Below are 13732 nucleotides of genomic sequence, written 5' to 3'. Positions count from 1 at the left end.
ATAAATCAATGAAAATATTACCTGAAGGCTTCCTGACCCGCTGTATCCCAAATTTGAAGTTTTATTTGTTTTCCATCAATAGTTATCATTCGTGCACCAAATTCAACTCCAATTGTGAGATCATGAACAGGCTGAAAACGTTTATCTGTGAACTGTAGAAGGAGGCATGATTTTCCTACACCTGTATAAGATTAAAAAAAATTAATAGTCAATTTTAGGCTCATATTCAGTTTTCAAAACAGCAGTCGTCAAATATTCATTTAACGGAGAGATATCATGTTTGACAACAGATGTGCAGAAATAATTATTCCACTCCCACAAAGGAAAATCAATAGAACACTCACCCGTATCTCCTATTATTATGTATTTAAACAAATAAGCATAGGACATCGTAGAATACTTTAGATAACTATTATAATTATAAAGATGCAAAATTGAAAAGAATCAAAAGATTTTGTATAATTTATTGCGTTTAAATGTCGTTTCAACCAGCTATATTTACGTCATATCAAAACTGAATTGAAGCACTTGTCAAAAACAAGAATGAGTTTCAGCAGTGACTCATTGATAAATATTTTTGATATTGGCTAACCTGCATCCAGAGATTCTAAACATTTGGAATTCATGATTAAAATCATAGATAAAAGAAGAGTCATAAAATCATAAAATCTTAAAATCACCTAATTAGTAATGAGCAGATAATACAATTAATATGACGTTATGAAAAATTAAATTTATCAAAGGATATTTATAATATAAATCAATTTTCAAATTTTATTCTAAACAGCACTACATTAGTTTTTTACACCTGCATTCGACACTCGCAAGACATTAATGCTTCTAATTAGTATTTGATAACAATAACACATCTTGATATTGTATCTCTTTTTCAATAAAAATTGCCTGCCATATAACTCCTGCATATTTAAAAGGTGTTTAATTACGTCCTGAATATGTTGTAAATTAAATGTTTCATTTGGATAATCAAATGCTTGTACTGATATTGCTTAATAAATACATAATAAAAAAAGTTTTTAAAGTATTTAGTCAAAGTCCTATTTACTATAAAATGATTTTCATAAAAAACGAACCATGAACAAGCGATGAATGCATGACTCACTCAGATGCACTTTTTGTCAGTAAAATTTATTTCCATTCTGGCAACACCATTAGTGCAAGTCGTTCTCGCCGTGCTCTGATATTTATCTGTGAAGAAGGCTTGCACGTGCACGATTTGCATTATTCGTTTTGCTACTTACGGCGTAAATCGAATTGGATACCGTTTTAGTAGGCGGTAAGCTCTTAACAAGTATACGATTGACTTTTAAACTCACCTCGTGGACTATTCTCTTACATATAAAATATTTATCAACGTTTTAGAGGTGATCAAAGTAAGGTATGTAAATGAGATTGATAACATTATTATTATATGCAACTTTTACGCAATTCGATTTTCGCATTATGTATGCATAGTTTTTTGAGTACTAGTATAAATTCTGCATTATATTTTCTCTGTTCACTATTAGTTAATTATATTGCAAGAAATGATTAATTGATACTGATTTTGATTACTGTACAGGACAACATGGTTAAAAAGCCAGAGAGTGAGAAGGCTACTGAAGGCAAAAAGCACAAGCCTAAATGCCTTCCAGCAGGAAAATACTGCCTTATCAGTTGTGATATGGATACAACTGGACGAAGGTTAATAGATGAAGTAAGTTATAATATATACTGATCTAATATTCCGATGAAACCTTTTTGTAATCCACCACATGAATATTATTAAGCATACCACACCCCTAATGATGATGCCATTTTTGTTTTAAATCATAATTTTTCAACAGATATTAAATGAATTTAGATTTGATCATATCAGCTTTTGATGGTCATAGTTAATTTATAAATTTTACCAAGTAACTTTTTTCTTGTTTAGATATGCCATATAGCAGCATACACTCCAAATAGCCAATTTTCCCAATATATCATGCCTTATGCAAATTTAAACCCAAGTGCTAGACGAAGACATAATATTCGTGTTACAACTGATGGCCGTTTTAGAGTTTTGAGAAGCAATATAAACAATAAGGTAAACAAAACACAAAACTGAATCATATGAAAATTTATATGCAATCTTACATTTATTTTTTTACAATAGGTTATAAGAACAAAGTCAGAAATATCTGCGTTAATAGATTTTTTGAATTGGCTTGAAGAAGTCAAGTCAAAGTCAGATGGAGCAGGTGTAATTCTTATATTCCATGAACCTAAGAAATGGTATCTTACATGCTCTTAGAAGCTCTTCAACGTTACCATTTACTTGGAAAGTTTCATGAAATTGTTAAGGGTTTTGCAAATGGACATGCATTAGCGGAAGAGAAATGTTCAACTACCATGAAGTCTTTTAACCTTAAAGTTTTATCCAGAGTCTTACTAGATCGAGAAGAACAATTCGATAATGCATCAAATAGAGCAAAAATTATTTGGGAAATAGCTCAACATCTTGGCAAGGTTTGACTGCCATAAATTCTATTTAATTTTTTTTAGTAAAAATTTCATATTCATAGTAATTATTTCAGGTGAACAAAAGAACTTAGCAGCTGGTACTGGAGATCCAAATCGTGTAATATTAGACAACATGGTAGAAGTAGTTCGCCAGTATTCGCATCCTACTTCTGTAGAATTAGGTGAACTAAAAGAACTGCGCAAAGTTGCTGAAAGAAGCAGTTCATTCCAGCCAATATTTAGTGCAGCTAGCAAAATGAATTATCGGGATATTCAGCACATAAATGTTTTAAGATCAATATTGGCTGAAGGCAAATCTGATTATAATACCATGAAAAGTACATATGAAACAGATGGAAAACAAGGCCTAATAAATGAATTGGGTTAGTATCTCATGATGCAATTTAGAATGATTATACTTTTTTGTCTTATCAATTACAAAACTACCAAATACCATTTTTTTTTACTGATTACAGCCAAATTGCAAATTACAAGGAAAGATCAACAACATGATTTATTAGAGATATTGGACTCACATTTTGATCCAAAACGTACTGCCACATTCCCCAATACAAAAACGCCAAAAAAACCTAAAAATAGGAAATAAATAAGACTGTTAGCAGTGATGATAGCGGAGCTGTGTCTCCTGATACAACTACAACAACTTCTCCTTTAAAGAATGCTGCAGATAAAACTGTGAAGACTAATTATTTTAATGCCAGATAAACTTGATTTTTGATATACATATGTTGGTATGTAGTTATGAATTTAATATACTTTAATTAAACCCATTCCAAAAATCATAATTCATATTTTTTAAATTTGATTTAAGAAATCTTAATGTGTAACTTTATTTTGTTTTTATTTAGAGCTGTAAAGTTTTATTGTACATTTTTAGCTCAAAACTTTTTATAAATTCAGTTTTTGTTAATATCTAGAAGTCATACAGATTATGTTCATATGAATTGTGATTTTATCGGTTTGGATTTACTAAATGGGCATTATTGAATAGTATTATTTTAAATTGTGCCTTATATTCATTAAACTTTTTCTTAATATTTTTTATTTATCTTGCTGAATGTATGAATTTATGAAACACTATATATTTGAAATTACTTAAGAAAATAAATTGTTAAATTTTTCAATTGAAAATTGATAATTTTGTAATAAGGGAAGACTGCAATTTATTGTGCAATGTAATAAAAGTAAGCATATATATATATATATGAAATATATAATTTATATTAAATGAATGTTTTATTATACAAAATTATGAAATATTTTAAACCGTAATACAATCATGCTTGTGCAGATCTTCTGTACCAAAATCTAGCACGGAAGTCATCAGAACATGTAAGAAATGCTGGATGTGTGGGAGAATGAACAATAAATCTAACTGGGCCGTTATGTCCTAATGACATCAATTGTGCTCGAGAGGCATTTCTTGCATTCCAAGCACATAATGATGTAGTAGCTTCATCAGGGAAAAGTACATAATCCTCAGTGTGATTGAATACTGCTTGTGCTGTGTGCTCTTGCTTACCTTAAAAATAAAATAAAAAGTTCAATATAACAACATCATATATGTGTGAATGGGAATGTATAATTTATCTAATTTACCCGTTGTGCCAGCTCCTGTATAAGCAATTAAACACCTGCTTGTACTTAGTTCCCATAGTTTTACTAGAGAATCTTTACCAGATGATAATAGATACTGTGAATGAACAAATGATATGAATCAATATCAATAAATAATTTTTTCTACATGTGTGAATCTAACCTTTCCGTTTCTTGAAAAAGCAATGGAGCAAACTTCTTGACCGTCATGTGCCTTTTGGAATGTATTTACACAGCGACTGCTGACACCATCCCAAAGCTTTATAGTACCATCAGCACTTGCAGAAGCATAAAGCTATAATATATATATTAATTAATATAATACCTGCTATTATTTAACATTTAAAACTATTATCATTTTAATTACTTTTCCATTAGCTGAATATTTGACATGATTAATTGCATCAGTGTGATGAAAATTTCTGAGGTGGCTGACAAAACATTGTGCAGTCTCTATATCATAAAGTCGAACTACAAAATGATTAGTTCCTGCAAGAATATAATCACCTGTCGGATGAAAAGCCAAGCATCTAACTGAACATGAATCCTAAAAATATTACAATTAACAAATGTTTGAACCTTAATTGTTATTTTTTTACCATAATTGTCCTGTAAGCTTTTTTAACAGAGGCCTTTGAAATATCAAATAACTTTATAGAATTGTCTTTTGAACCAGATGTAAGAATTTGTTCTTTTGGATGAAATTCTAAGCAAGTTACTTCATCTGTATGATCATATAATGTTCTGATAACTGGATGTCCTTGTGTTTCACGCCCCGGGTCCATTTCATCAGGAGCTGATTTTGCAAGCATTCTATCGACATCTAGAATCTATAACCAACGAAAAAATTTCAAATAATTTAGAAAAGTTTATTTTAAATAAAAATAGTTAAAATATGTGAATATTTTACCTTTATACTCGCATCAACGCTTCCAGTGGCCACCAATTGACCATCGAAACTGAAGGAACCAGCTCTACAGGCTTGTTTATGTGATGTTACATAAGCAGTCTCATAACTAGCTGGCTCTGCGGCAAGTGTGGAACCTTCAGTCTCAAATTCTAAGTCTAATCCACCACCATTGTTATCATTGAGTAATGCTTTCTCTTTGCGATCTGGTTCTGCAGCTAGTCCTGATATCATTATATTCAGGAGTTTATCACTTGGTGGACATGGGGGATCAGGAAGAACTAATGTTGATAAAGATACAGCAATGTTCTGATGACCATCATAAAATAGTTGGCTAAAATAAATTATTAATGCATTTATGAAATAACTCTAGCATTGTTGATATAAATTTAAACTATCTAACCTTATCATCAATCTATAAAGTAATTCTCTATTTTTGATAACATTTTTGGGATCGGGTACTTCAAAATCCTTCATTGCTAAGCAATAATTATTAATTATTATTAATAATCCTACAGAAATTGATGAGCTTTTCTTAACCTAAATCACGAAATTAATATTCAAAAATTTATTTCTATGTGGTTATAATGAAAGTAAAAGTTTTATTTTGGGTCAATACATTTATATATAATTACAAATTAAAGTAATCTAGTAATCTGAAAATTAATAACTACTAAATTCACTTGTTTCCATAAACTGTCAACATATTATTATTTTTTAAATGATTGCAATGACCTGAACTTGGTATAAAGCAAAATCCAAACTTAACAAAAAAAAAGTATTATTTACAAACAAAACCAATGACATTTTCAAGATTAGCCGTGTTGGTGCGCAAAATATCTTCCGTGAATTTATATGACAAAGTAATTAAAATGTCACTAATAAATAATAGGTATTTTAAAAATGAATTAGATGATTATAAGAGTGGCGCAGTTAAAATAGACGAGGGTGTCATCAAACACCAAATTCAGAATATCGTCGAAGATATTTTGATCCAACAACCAGCAAATTACCGGAATTGTCGAGGCGGTAAGTTTTTCATTTCATTTCACGAATATTCTTGATTTTGCTTTGAGTAGAAGATAGAGAAGGTTTTTCATATGAATAAATACCGACTTGTAATAAGTTCAACACTTAATTACTAAATGTTTTGCTAACAGGATATTTTAATTGTTAAGTGTACTATCTTACTACTTGTAAGACTATTATTTAGAAGACTGATTCTTTTAGGTCTTTATGTGGGTGATGCTGGTATAGCATACATGCTATATTATTTAATCAAGTCAAATTTATTTCCTGAATCTAATGAAAAGTTCTATCAACAAGCCCTACAATATATTGAATCTTCAAATACATATTTAAAAAAGAAACATTCTGAGGATGATATTGGATTTCTTCTTGGCAGTACGGGGGTGCATGCAGTTACAGCTGCTGTATATGATTTAGATATTGAACGCAAATCACTTACAAAAGATTATGCCAAGAAATTTTTGCAGGCTGCAGAGTTTGTGAAAAATACACAATGGGATGAGGCGAGTAAGATAATTCATCTTAATAATATTTGCAAATTATATTAACATTTTTTTTAGGTCCTTGTGGGAAGAGCTGGTTATTTGAGTGGTGCTTTATGGATAAATAAAGTTTTATCGCAACCTGCTATTTCTAGTAATACCTTATATTCAATATGTGATAAAATGGTTCAGTCTGGTAGACAATATGCTGCTCAAAATAGTAGTCCTTGTCCTTTGATGTACTCTTATCATGGCAGTGAATATCTTGGTAAATATTAATATTATATTTGCAAAAATTAATTTTTTTTGAAAAGATTCATATTAATATATGTATATTAAACTATGTAATATTATGGAAATATATGCTTCAAATATTTGAGATTTATATTTTCCACAACAAAGTTTATATTTCTAATTATAACTATTGTCATCTAAATCCTTTTTTTCTTTTAAGGTGCAGCCCATGGTTTGAGTGCTATTTTACAAATGCTTCTGTCAGCGCCTGGTTATTTGGACAAACATCCCCAAGCCATGAAAGAAGTGAAAGAAAGTGTTGACTATATGCTTTCTGTTCAAAATTCTGAAGGAAATTTTCCATGTACTTTAGATGAAGTGGGATATAAGCGACCAGAAAACAAAGAATTAGTGCATTGGTGTCATGGTGGTCCAGGAGTAGTTTATCTCATGGCTAAAGCTTACTTGACCTATAAAGATGACAAATATCTTCTGTCATGCTTGAAAACTGGAGACCTTGTTTGGAATAAAGGTATTTTTACTCCAATAAAAAATATTTTTTAAATTCATTTCAGATTTTTTATATACTATTATTTTTATAATTTGTGCTTAGGATTACTTCGTAAAGGACCTGGTATATGCCATGGAGTAGCTGGTAGCGGTTATGTATTTTTGCTTTTGTACAGATTAACTGGAGATCAAAAGCATTTACATAGAGCAAATAAAATGGCTGAGTTTATGAGATCTGAGCATTTTAGAGCAAAGGCAAGGACGCCTGATAGTCCTTATTCACTCTATGAAGGAACTGCTGGTACAGTTTGTTTTCTAATTGATTTGATTAAGAAGGAAAACGCCAGTTTTCCATTTTTGGATGTATTCTCGGATTCTGGATCTGGCAATCATTAATTCAACAAAAAACTTGATAACGGTTTTGGACTGAATATTTTGCTTTAAATTTGTGTGAGTTTGTATTATAAAAGAAATAACTTGTAAAATTGTTGAATAGAATATATTACTTTGTTTTGATTAGAAACTAAATGTTTCATAACATTTTATTGTTAAGACGAATTAGTCTTATGTGCATTATCCTACAAATGACATATAAAAGCTTTATGAACAGTTTTTTCAAATATTCTTATATACCATAGAAAAGAAATTAAATTAAATAAATTATTTTAGAAGTAATACTCTTAAATGTATAATAATTATCTAATAGATACTAAAAATATGACTAAATTAATGTAAATGCAATGTTGTTTTATTAGGTTTAATTAAAATATTACATATTTTAAGTGACCATAATACTACAAACAAAGTGTCCACTAATAATAATTGATATTATTAATCTTGATATACTCCATACACAGAAACTGAACAAAACATTGACATATTCTCAAACAGATAATTGCACTAGAATGAAATAATTAAATATCAGTAATATTAATTACAACTAATAATTAATTTGTTTTTAAGTCAACCTGTGAATCTCTTTCAGCATCCCAAATAGCATAACTGCGGCTTTGAATCCCTTGCATTTTCTTCTGTCCAATGATTATGAATATGACTATCCTATAACTAAACAAAATATTAAAATTTTAGGTGAAGAAAGTTTAAACTGATTGGAACATTTATAAATTCATCTAAGTAAGATACCGGTCATAATTTTCACGTTTCAGTCGTCTGCGTATTTCTCTACCAATTACTTTAATATATCCGAGTGAATCTTTTGGGTCATATACAGCATCTTCGAGGGCATCATCAACCACTGTTTGCGTTACTTTATATGCTTTTTCCGCATTAAAAGGATTTTGTGAATCTAAACGGTATGTAGGAAGAAATTTACGAACCTGTGAATAGCAGAAACCTATTATGAATTCGTAGGTTTATTTATTTTTTGAAATTGCCGCCGTCTATATGCAGCCTTTTATGATTCTGCTGACCTGCTAATCTACAGCTGTCAAATTTTAGTGTCTGTGTTCCATCGCTTTGATGTGAAGTCAGTTTAAATGCATATTTTAAGAAAATTTCATCATAATTTGGCGTATACGTTATTGATTTGATATATTTTTTTATTGCGTTATGTACCTGAATGTTTTTTATAATTACGGGTTTAAGAGGAGGGCTGTGATAACACGCTATTGTTTTAGTTCCATAAGCATTTGTAAGTTTTGCACGAGATTTGGTAAAAATGGATGAACGAATTTCTGATGAGATTGAAGCTTTGGAAGCTATTTTAATGAATGACGTCACTATACAATATAATAAGGAAACGAATTATCCAGATATGATAGAGACTGTTGTCTTTCCTTCCACAATGGAAGATGCCCAACAACAATATGTTTGCATCACGCTGCAAGTATGGATAACCCCTTCTTATCCAGATTGTGCACCTATAATCAAACTGAAAAATCCTAGAGGATTAGATGATAATATGATCAATAGGATTCAAAAAGAAGTTGATAAGAAAATGAACCAGTGTTTAGGGCAACCTGTGGTATTTGAACTTATAGATGTGATTCGAGAGCATTTGACAGATTCTAATTTACCCTCTGGACAATGTGTGATATGTTTATATGGATTTCAAGAAGGAGATTTATTTACTAAGACCACATGTTATCACTACTTTCACAGTCATTGTTTAGCATGTCATTTGGTTGCTGGAGAAAAGTACCATAAAGAAGAGCAAGAAAAACTCCCGGCATGGCAAAGGCAACAAAATGCAGGTTTCAAAGCTCTTTGCCCAGTTTGCCGAGAACAAATTGATTGTGATCTTGAAGTATTGTCATTAGCTACACCGCCAGTGGAAGTAGAACAAGCCCAAAATTTTGAATTAACTGCCGAATTACGTGCTTTACAAACAAAAATGTCTGAGCTGTATTTACACCAGCAAATGAAAGGAGGCATTATTGATATTGAAGCAGAACAAAATAAACTATTATTAACAACTGCCAACTCTCAAGACGAAGATGAGAATAATCAAATTTCAATAGAATGTGGAGCAGTTTCACAACAAAGTACAGATACTCAAAATAATTTAAAAGTAGTGCAGAATGCAAATGCAAATGTAACAAATTCGTCTGTTAAACAACAGCAAGGTACTGAAGAAGCTAATCAGCAAGCAAAGCAAAATGATATACAAAAGAATCATAATAAAAATATCTATAAAGGAGGACATTATAAAAATTATCAAAGAGGTGGCTATAGAGGACGTGGAGGACATCATTCCAGGCGAATGCAGAATCGAACAAATAGTGATACTACTAACGGGGATAGATGAAGATGGCTTACCCTTTTAGTAAAGTATATGTATCAATGTGAAGCGATAAAGAAATATATCAAGTCATTATAATAAGTACTAATTCGATAATATATTAATGATAATTATTACGATTGTTTTATTTTCTTATTTAAACTGTAATATAATAAATATCACTTTCATATGTCCGTAGAACAAACGTAAATGAACAATTGTATGGATTGAGAATTTATTACTATGTACTATATTACTATTTACTATTCATTGAGATATTTTAAATGTATATACATCAATTTTAAGATTTTTCTTTTTACTTACTTTAACTTTAAATATTTCCTGATTAGTACCAGCTTCTAATATCTGAACGCTGGTGATAGGCACAAGCTTTTTTGATATGCTGGAATACGATGGCTTGACAGTATCAGTCTGGAATTAATAATTAGTTGAAATGTTTATTATATTTTGTAAATTTATATGTTTCATTAGAATGATGATACCACTGATCTAGACAATATATACACACAGCACATACTATTTATAAAGCACATATAATTCAAATATAATTTACAAATATATATATTTATAAACATAATTTATATTATATTATATTATATATATATATATAATATAATATAATATATATTATAATATATAATATATATATATATATATATATATATATATATATATATATATAACTTACCCCTCCTTGGCTTGCTGTAGATTTTCTTTCCTGTTTTATTACAACTGAAACTCGGTCTTTTTGAGTATCTCTGTGTGGAAAAAAGCTAATGAAATCTCAAAGCATGATTGTGTTCTTTATTTTATAACATATTAATTTATCTACTTATAACATATTAATTAATTTATCTACTTATAACAACTTAATTTATCTATTAATGCATCTACTTTCACTATTGTTTGCATATAATTAATGATAATTTTTCGTAGTATGTTTATCATTATTTTTTCAGAAATGCTTAAATCTCTTATAATATTTACAAGGTGCATTTTTCTGAAATTTATTTTAAAATATAAACGAGGTTTTGTTTACTATTGTTTTCGAAAATCTATTATCTTATGCTCTTCCAACCAAAAATATGTGAAAGTAGACGCTTGAAATAAAATCCTCAATAGAAGGAATCTCAATAGTTTTTATTTGCTGATGAAATAAAGATAATTCAACACTACAATCTCTGTATTTCTCACGGTATTCCGCTTATTTTAATTTTCGTTTACTATTAGATTATATTGCCCATTCTGTTGGCATTGTTAATTATTCTAATCAGAGTAATCTTTATAGTAAACGGGGAGCAAACGAACACTTTCAGAAAGTAAACTAGCGTATCGGAGTTCAGGTGCGATTTATTTGAATAAATTAAATAAATGTATTTAAATGAATACTCACAACTTGCCAGAAGCGCCAGGATCTGTAAAAATAGTAACATGGTTAAAAAAAACAAAAATTGTATATGCATATGTGAATATATAATATACACATATATTAATTAATAATATAGTACTACAATATGGTACTATATATATAGTAATAATGTAGAATAATTTAAATTATTCTACATTATTACTATATAGTACCTATTATAATCTTTTATAATTATATAAACGGTTAAATATACAATTTTAATTAAGTATAATAGTTTTGGTTTTAAATTAATTCAGTTTAACTCTCGACTCTGATACTGGCGCAAAATAGCTAGAGACAAAAGTACTTTATTTAATAAAGTTTATTTAATTTAATCCATAATAATTCTGATAATGGTAGAATTTCACATATTGTTTACAGCAAATATTTACTATTATTCAAAAAAACTCTCTGAAAGGACGCTAAATCTAAACGAATAATGTCTGTAAAAATATGTGTAAATAGTGAAAAAGATGCACATTTCTTTAACTTTTTTTATGAGAAATTATTTTTGATGATAATACTATTTTGCTATTTATATATTCACAATTTAATAATTGCGATCGTTAAGTGGTTAATTATTTTTTGTCGATGATATAAGAAGTTATAATTGTTACATAAAAGAACATTATTGTTATTATTAGAAGATATAATTTTTAAATGTTTTACAGATGATTTTTTAAAATAATTTTTCTTACCTTGCTTGTCGCCATCCTTCGTTTCTGGAGCTTCAGACATTGTTGTCCACAAAAATAATATTTATTTCCAGAATTTCTTAAAACTTTCTATTTGTCTGCAAATGAGTCAAATTATTTATCAGAAAAATAATTCACAAAATATTTACGACGTAATGTAAATATCTTACATTAGTTTAGAATCTATTATAAAGTTGATTTGTTTAAATGGAAATTTTCAAACCTTAACAAATGAATCGTTGGTCATTTGTCATAAACTTTGTGCAACATTGATAATTTTTTTTTTGCATTTAAAAAAAATCATATATTTTTCAAAATTATGTCAAGATTTGCTTTTAATTGAACGAAAATAGTTTAAACAGTTTTTTTTACTAGTAAATTAACTTATAACTTAACATTTTTTAAAGTCTTATTTTGTCAAGAATAATGCTAGTAATGGTTGTAGATTTTTTTCAGATTTAAATAGTGATTTAAATAGATCATTTCAAATTGCACTGGCAACTGATTGAAAATATTTAGAAATAGGTTAATGATCCATGCATAATTTCTAAAAAAGTCTTTGATTTGTTTCTTCTAAAATTCAAAATACCTTTTATTAAAATTAATGAATTGTTTTAACAAAAAGCCTTCTTTGCATAAAGGATATAATATTAATAGTATAAAATATTAATATAACACCAGTGGTATTGTGGTAATATTTTTTTTGCCGGAACGCTAAAATTGAAAAAAAACGGTTCAAAAAAACGGCTCGCATGTTTGTTTCGGTTCCGTTCGAAAAGGGAAGAAACGAAAATCATTACAAAACCCATTTTGTGCACATAAGTATATGTTTATTACAATAATAGGAAATTTAATAAAAATTAGTCAAATTATAAAATTATATTTATAAAATTTAGTTATTAAATCACTATCTGTATGTAGTGATTTTTTTTTTAATTTCTTTTGCCGGAACGCGTTCCGGCCCAAAAATGATTTGCCGGAACGACGTTCCGGCGCGTTCCGGCCCGACAACACCACTGTATAACACGGAATACTAAAATATTATTTTATTAAAATATCAAATATATATTTATTCAAAAAATATTTTTTTCAATTTTTATTGGGTTTTACAATATGTTCTTTAATGATTATATTAATATTTAGTGTTAAGTAATGACAAAACAAATAATACGTATTGTTCATTATTTAATTAAGGCGATTAAGTCTTTTGGGAGTTTGGCAATTAATTTGATTTTCGTACAGTTTTTCTTTAAAGAATAACTAATAATGTCATAGTCAAGTCTCTAATATCGCATTGATAATAAAAAGAGAATAGTTCAAAAACCTTTGATTTTCTCACCATGTAGATGATGATAAATTGATGAAGAAATCTCATGCAAATCTAACACGGAAACGCTACACGATTAAATAAAATAGAACTGCAGATTTGCTTTCTTATGTGCAGAAAGTAAATAAATTGACAATAAACTATTTTGCACTAATGCACTTCACCATTGGATTTACATATTATGTAATAAAAAAAAGTAATATATAAATTTTGAAGAGCAATCACGAGTCGACATTCTATAAGCTGTTTCTACAATGCAA

At 28.8% G+C, this 13732-nt stretch overlaps 4 protein-coding genes and 1 pseudogene across 4 annotated transcripts in view; 3 read left to right on the top strand and 2 right to left on the bottom strand.

Annotated features, from left to right (window-relative positions):
• The window catches only part of LOC113384488 (ras-related protein Rab-2-like), a 28733-nt gene extending 28239 nt beyond the window's left edge, over nucleotides 1-494 (bottom strand). The window contains exons 1-2 of the mRNA XM_026622205.1: nucleotides 345-494; nucleotides 22-181 (exon numbers count right to left, since the gene is read on the bottom strand). Coding sequence (XP_026477990.1) covers nucleotides 22-181; nucleotides 345-390 — 206 coding nt within the window. The 5' untranslated portion in view covers nucleotides 391-494. The remainder of the gene's footprint in view (nucleotides 1-21; nucleotides 182-344) is intronic.
• Nucleotides 495-1324: 830 nt separating this feature from the next.
• On the top strand, nucleotides 1325-3109 carry LOC113384477 (annotated as a pseudogene).
• Nucleotides 3110-3800: 691 nt separating this feature from the next.
• On the bottom strand, nucleotides 3801-5574 carry LOC113384468 (cleavage stimulation factor subunit 1-like). Its single transcript, XM_026622187.1, has 7 exons — nucleotides 5430-5574; nucleotides 5030-5360; nucleotides 4719-4949; nucleotides 4487-4666; nucleotides 4283-4414; nucleotides 4123-4216; nucleotides 3801-4045 (listed from the first exon to the last, which is right to left on the bottom strand). The coding sequence occupies exons 1-7, from the start codon at nucleotides 5501-5503 to the stop codon at nucleotides 3801-3803; spliced, it is 1287 nt and encodes a 428-aa protein (XP_026477972.1). The 5' UTR covers nucleotides 5504-5574.
• Nucleotides 5575-5854: 280 nt separating this feature from the next.
• LOC113384459 (lanC-like protein 3 homolog) lies at nucleotides 5855-7677 on the top strand. Its single transcript, XM_026622175.1, has 5 exons — nucleotides 5855-6055; nucleotides 6257-6558; nucleotides 6616-6805; nucleotides 6992-7303; nucleotides 7385-7677. The coding sequence occupies exons 1-5, from the start codon at nucleotides 5899-5901 to the stop codon at nucleotides 7675-7677; spliced, it is 1254 nt and encodes a 417-aa protein (XP_026477960.1). The 5' UTR covers nucleotides 5855-5898.
• Nucleotides 7678-8944: 1267 nt separating this feature from the next.
• Nucleotides 8945-10109, top strand: LOC113376662 (E3 ubiquitin-protein ligase RNF25-like). The gene has a single exon (XM_026616667.1). It carries the CDS (start codon nucleotides 8960-8962, stop codon nucleotides 10046-10048), a length of 1089 nt encoding a protein of 362 aa, XP_026472452.1. The 5' UTR covers nucleotides 8945-8959; the 3' UTR covers nucleotides 10049-10109.
• Nucleotides 10110-13732: the final 3623 nt, after the last annotated feature.

This window comes from Ctenocephalides felis, unplaced genomic scaffold, assembly GCF_003426905.1.
Source record: "Ctenocephalides felis isolate EL2017-DRISC unplaced genomic scaffold, ASM342690v1 CF-g0.4_SCAFFOLD_00845, whole genome shotgun sequence".
Classification (NCBI taxonomy): Eukaryota; Metazoa; Arthropoda; class Insecta; order Siphonaptera; family Pulicidae; genus Ctenocephalides; species Ctenocephalides felis.
Note: the sequence above shows the minus strand (reverse complement) of the source record. Positions and strands in the feature narration are given on the sequence as shown.

Coding starts and splice junctions, on each gene's coding strand:
- LOC113384468 (XM_026622187.1), bottom strand. CDS start 5,503: ATGAAGGATTTTGAAGTACCCGATCCCAAAAATGTTATCAAAAATAGA. Junction 4,950..5,029: donor GCGTTGATGCGAGTATAAAG/GTAAAATATTCA, acceptor CGTTGGTTATAG/ATTCTAGATGTCGATAGAAT. Junction 4,217..4,282: donor CTTTTTCAAGAAACGGAAAG/GTTAGATTCACA, acceptor GTTCATTCACAG/TATCTATTATCATCTGGTAA.
- LOC113384459 (XM_026622175.1), top strand. CDS start 5,899: ATGTCACTAATAAATAATAGGTATTTTAAAAATGAATTAGATGATTAT. Junction 6,056..6,256: donor TTACCGGAATTGTCGAGGCG/GTAAGTTTTTCA, acceptor TGATTCTTTTAG/GTCTTTATGTGGGTGATGCT. Junction 6,806..6,991: donor TCATGGCAGTGAATATCTTG/GTAAATATTAAT, acceptor TTTTCTTTTAAG/GTGCAGCCCATGGTTTGAGT.
- LOC113376662 (XM_026616667.1), top strand. CDS start 8,960: ATGGATGAACGAATTTCTGATGAGATTGAAGCTTTGGAAGCTATTTTA.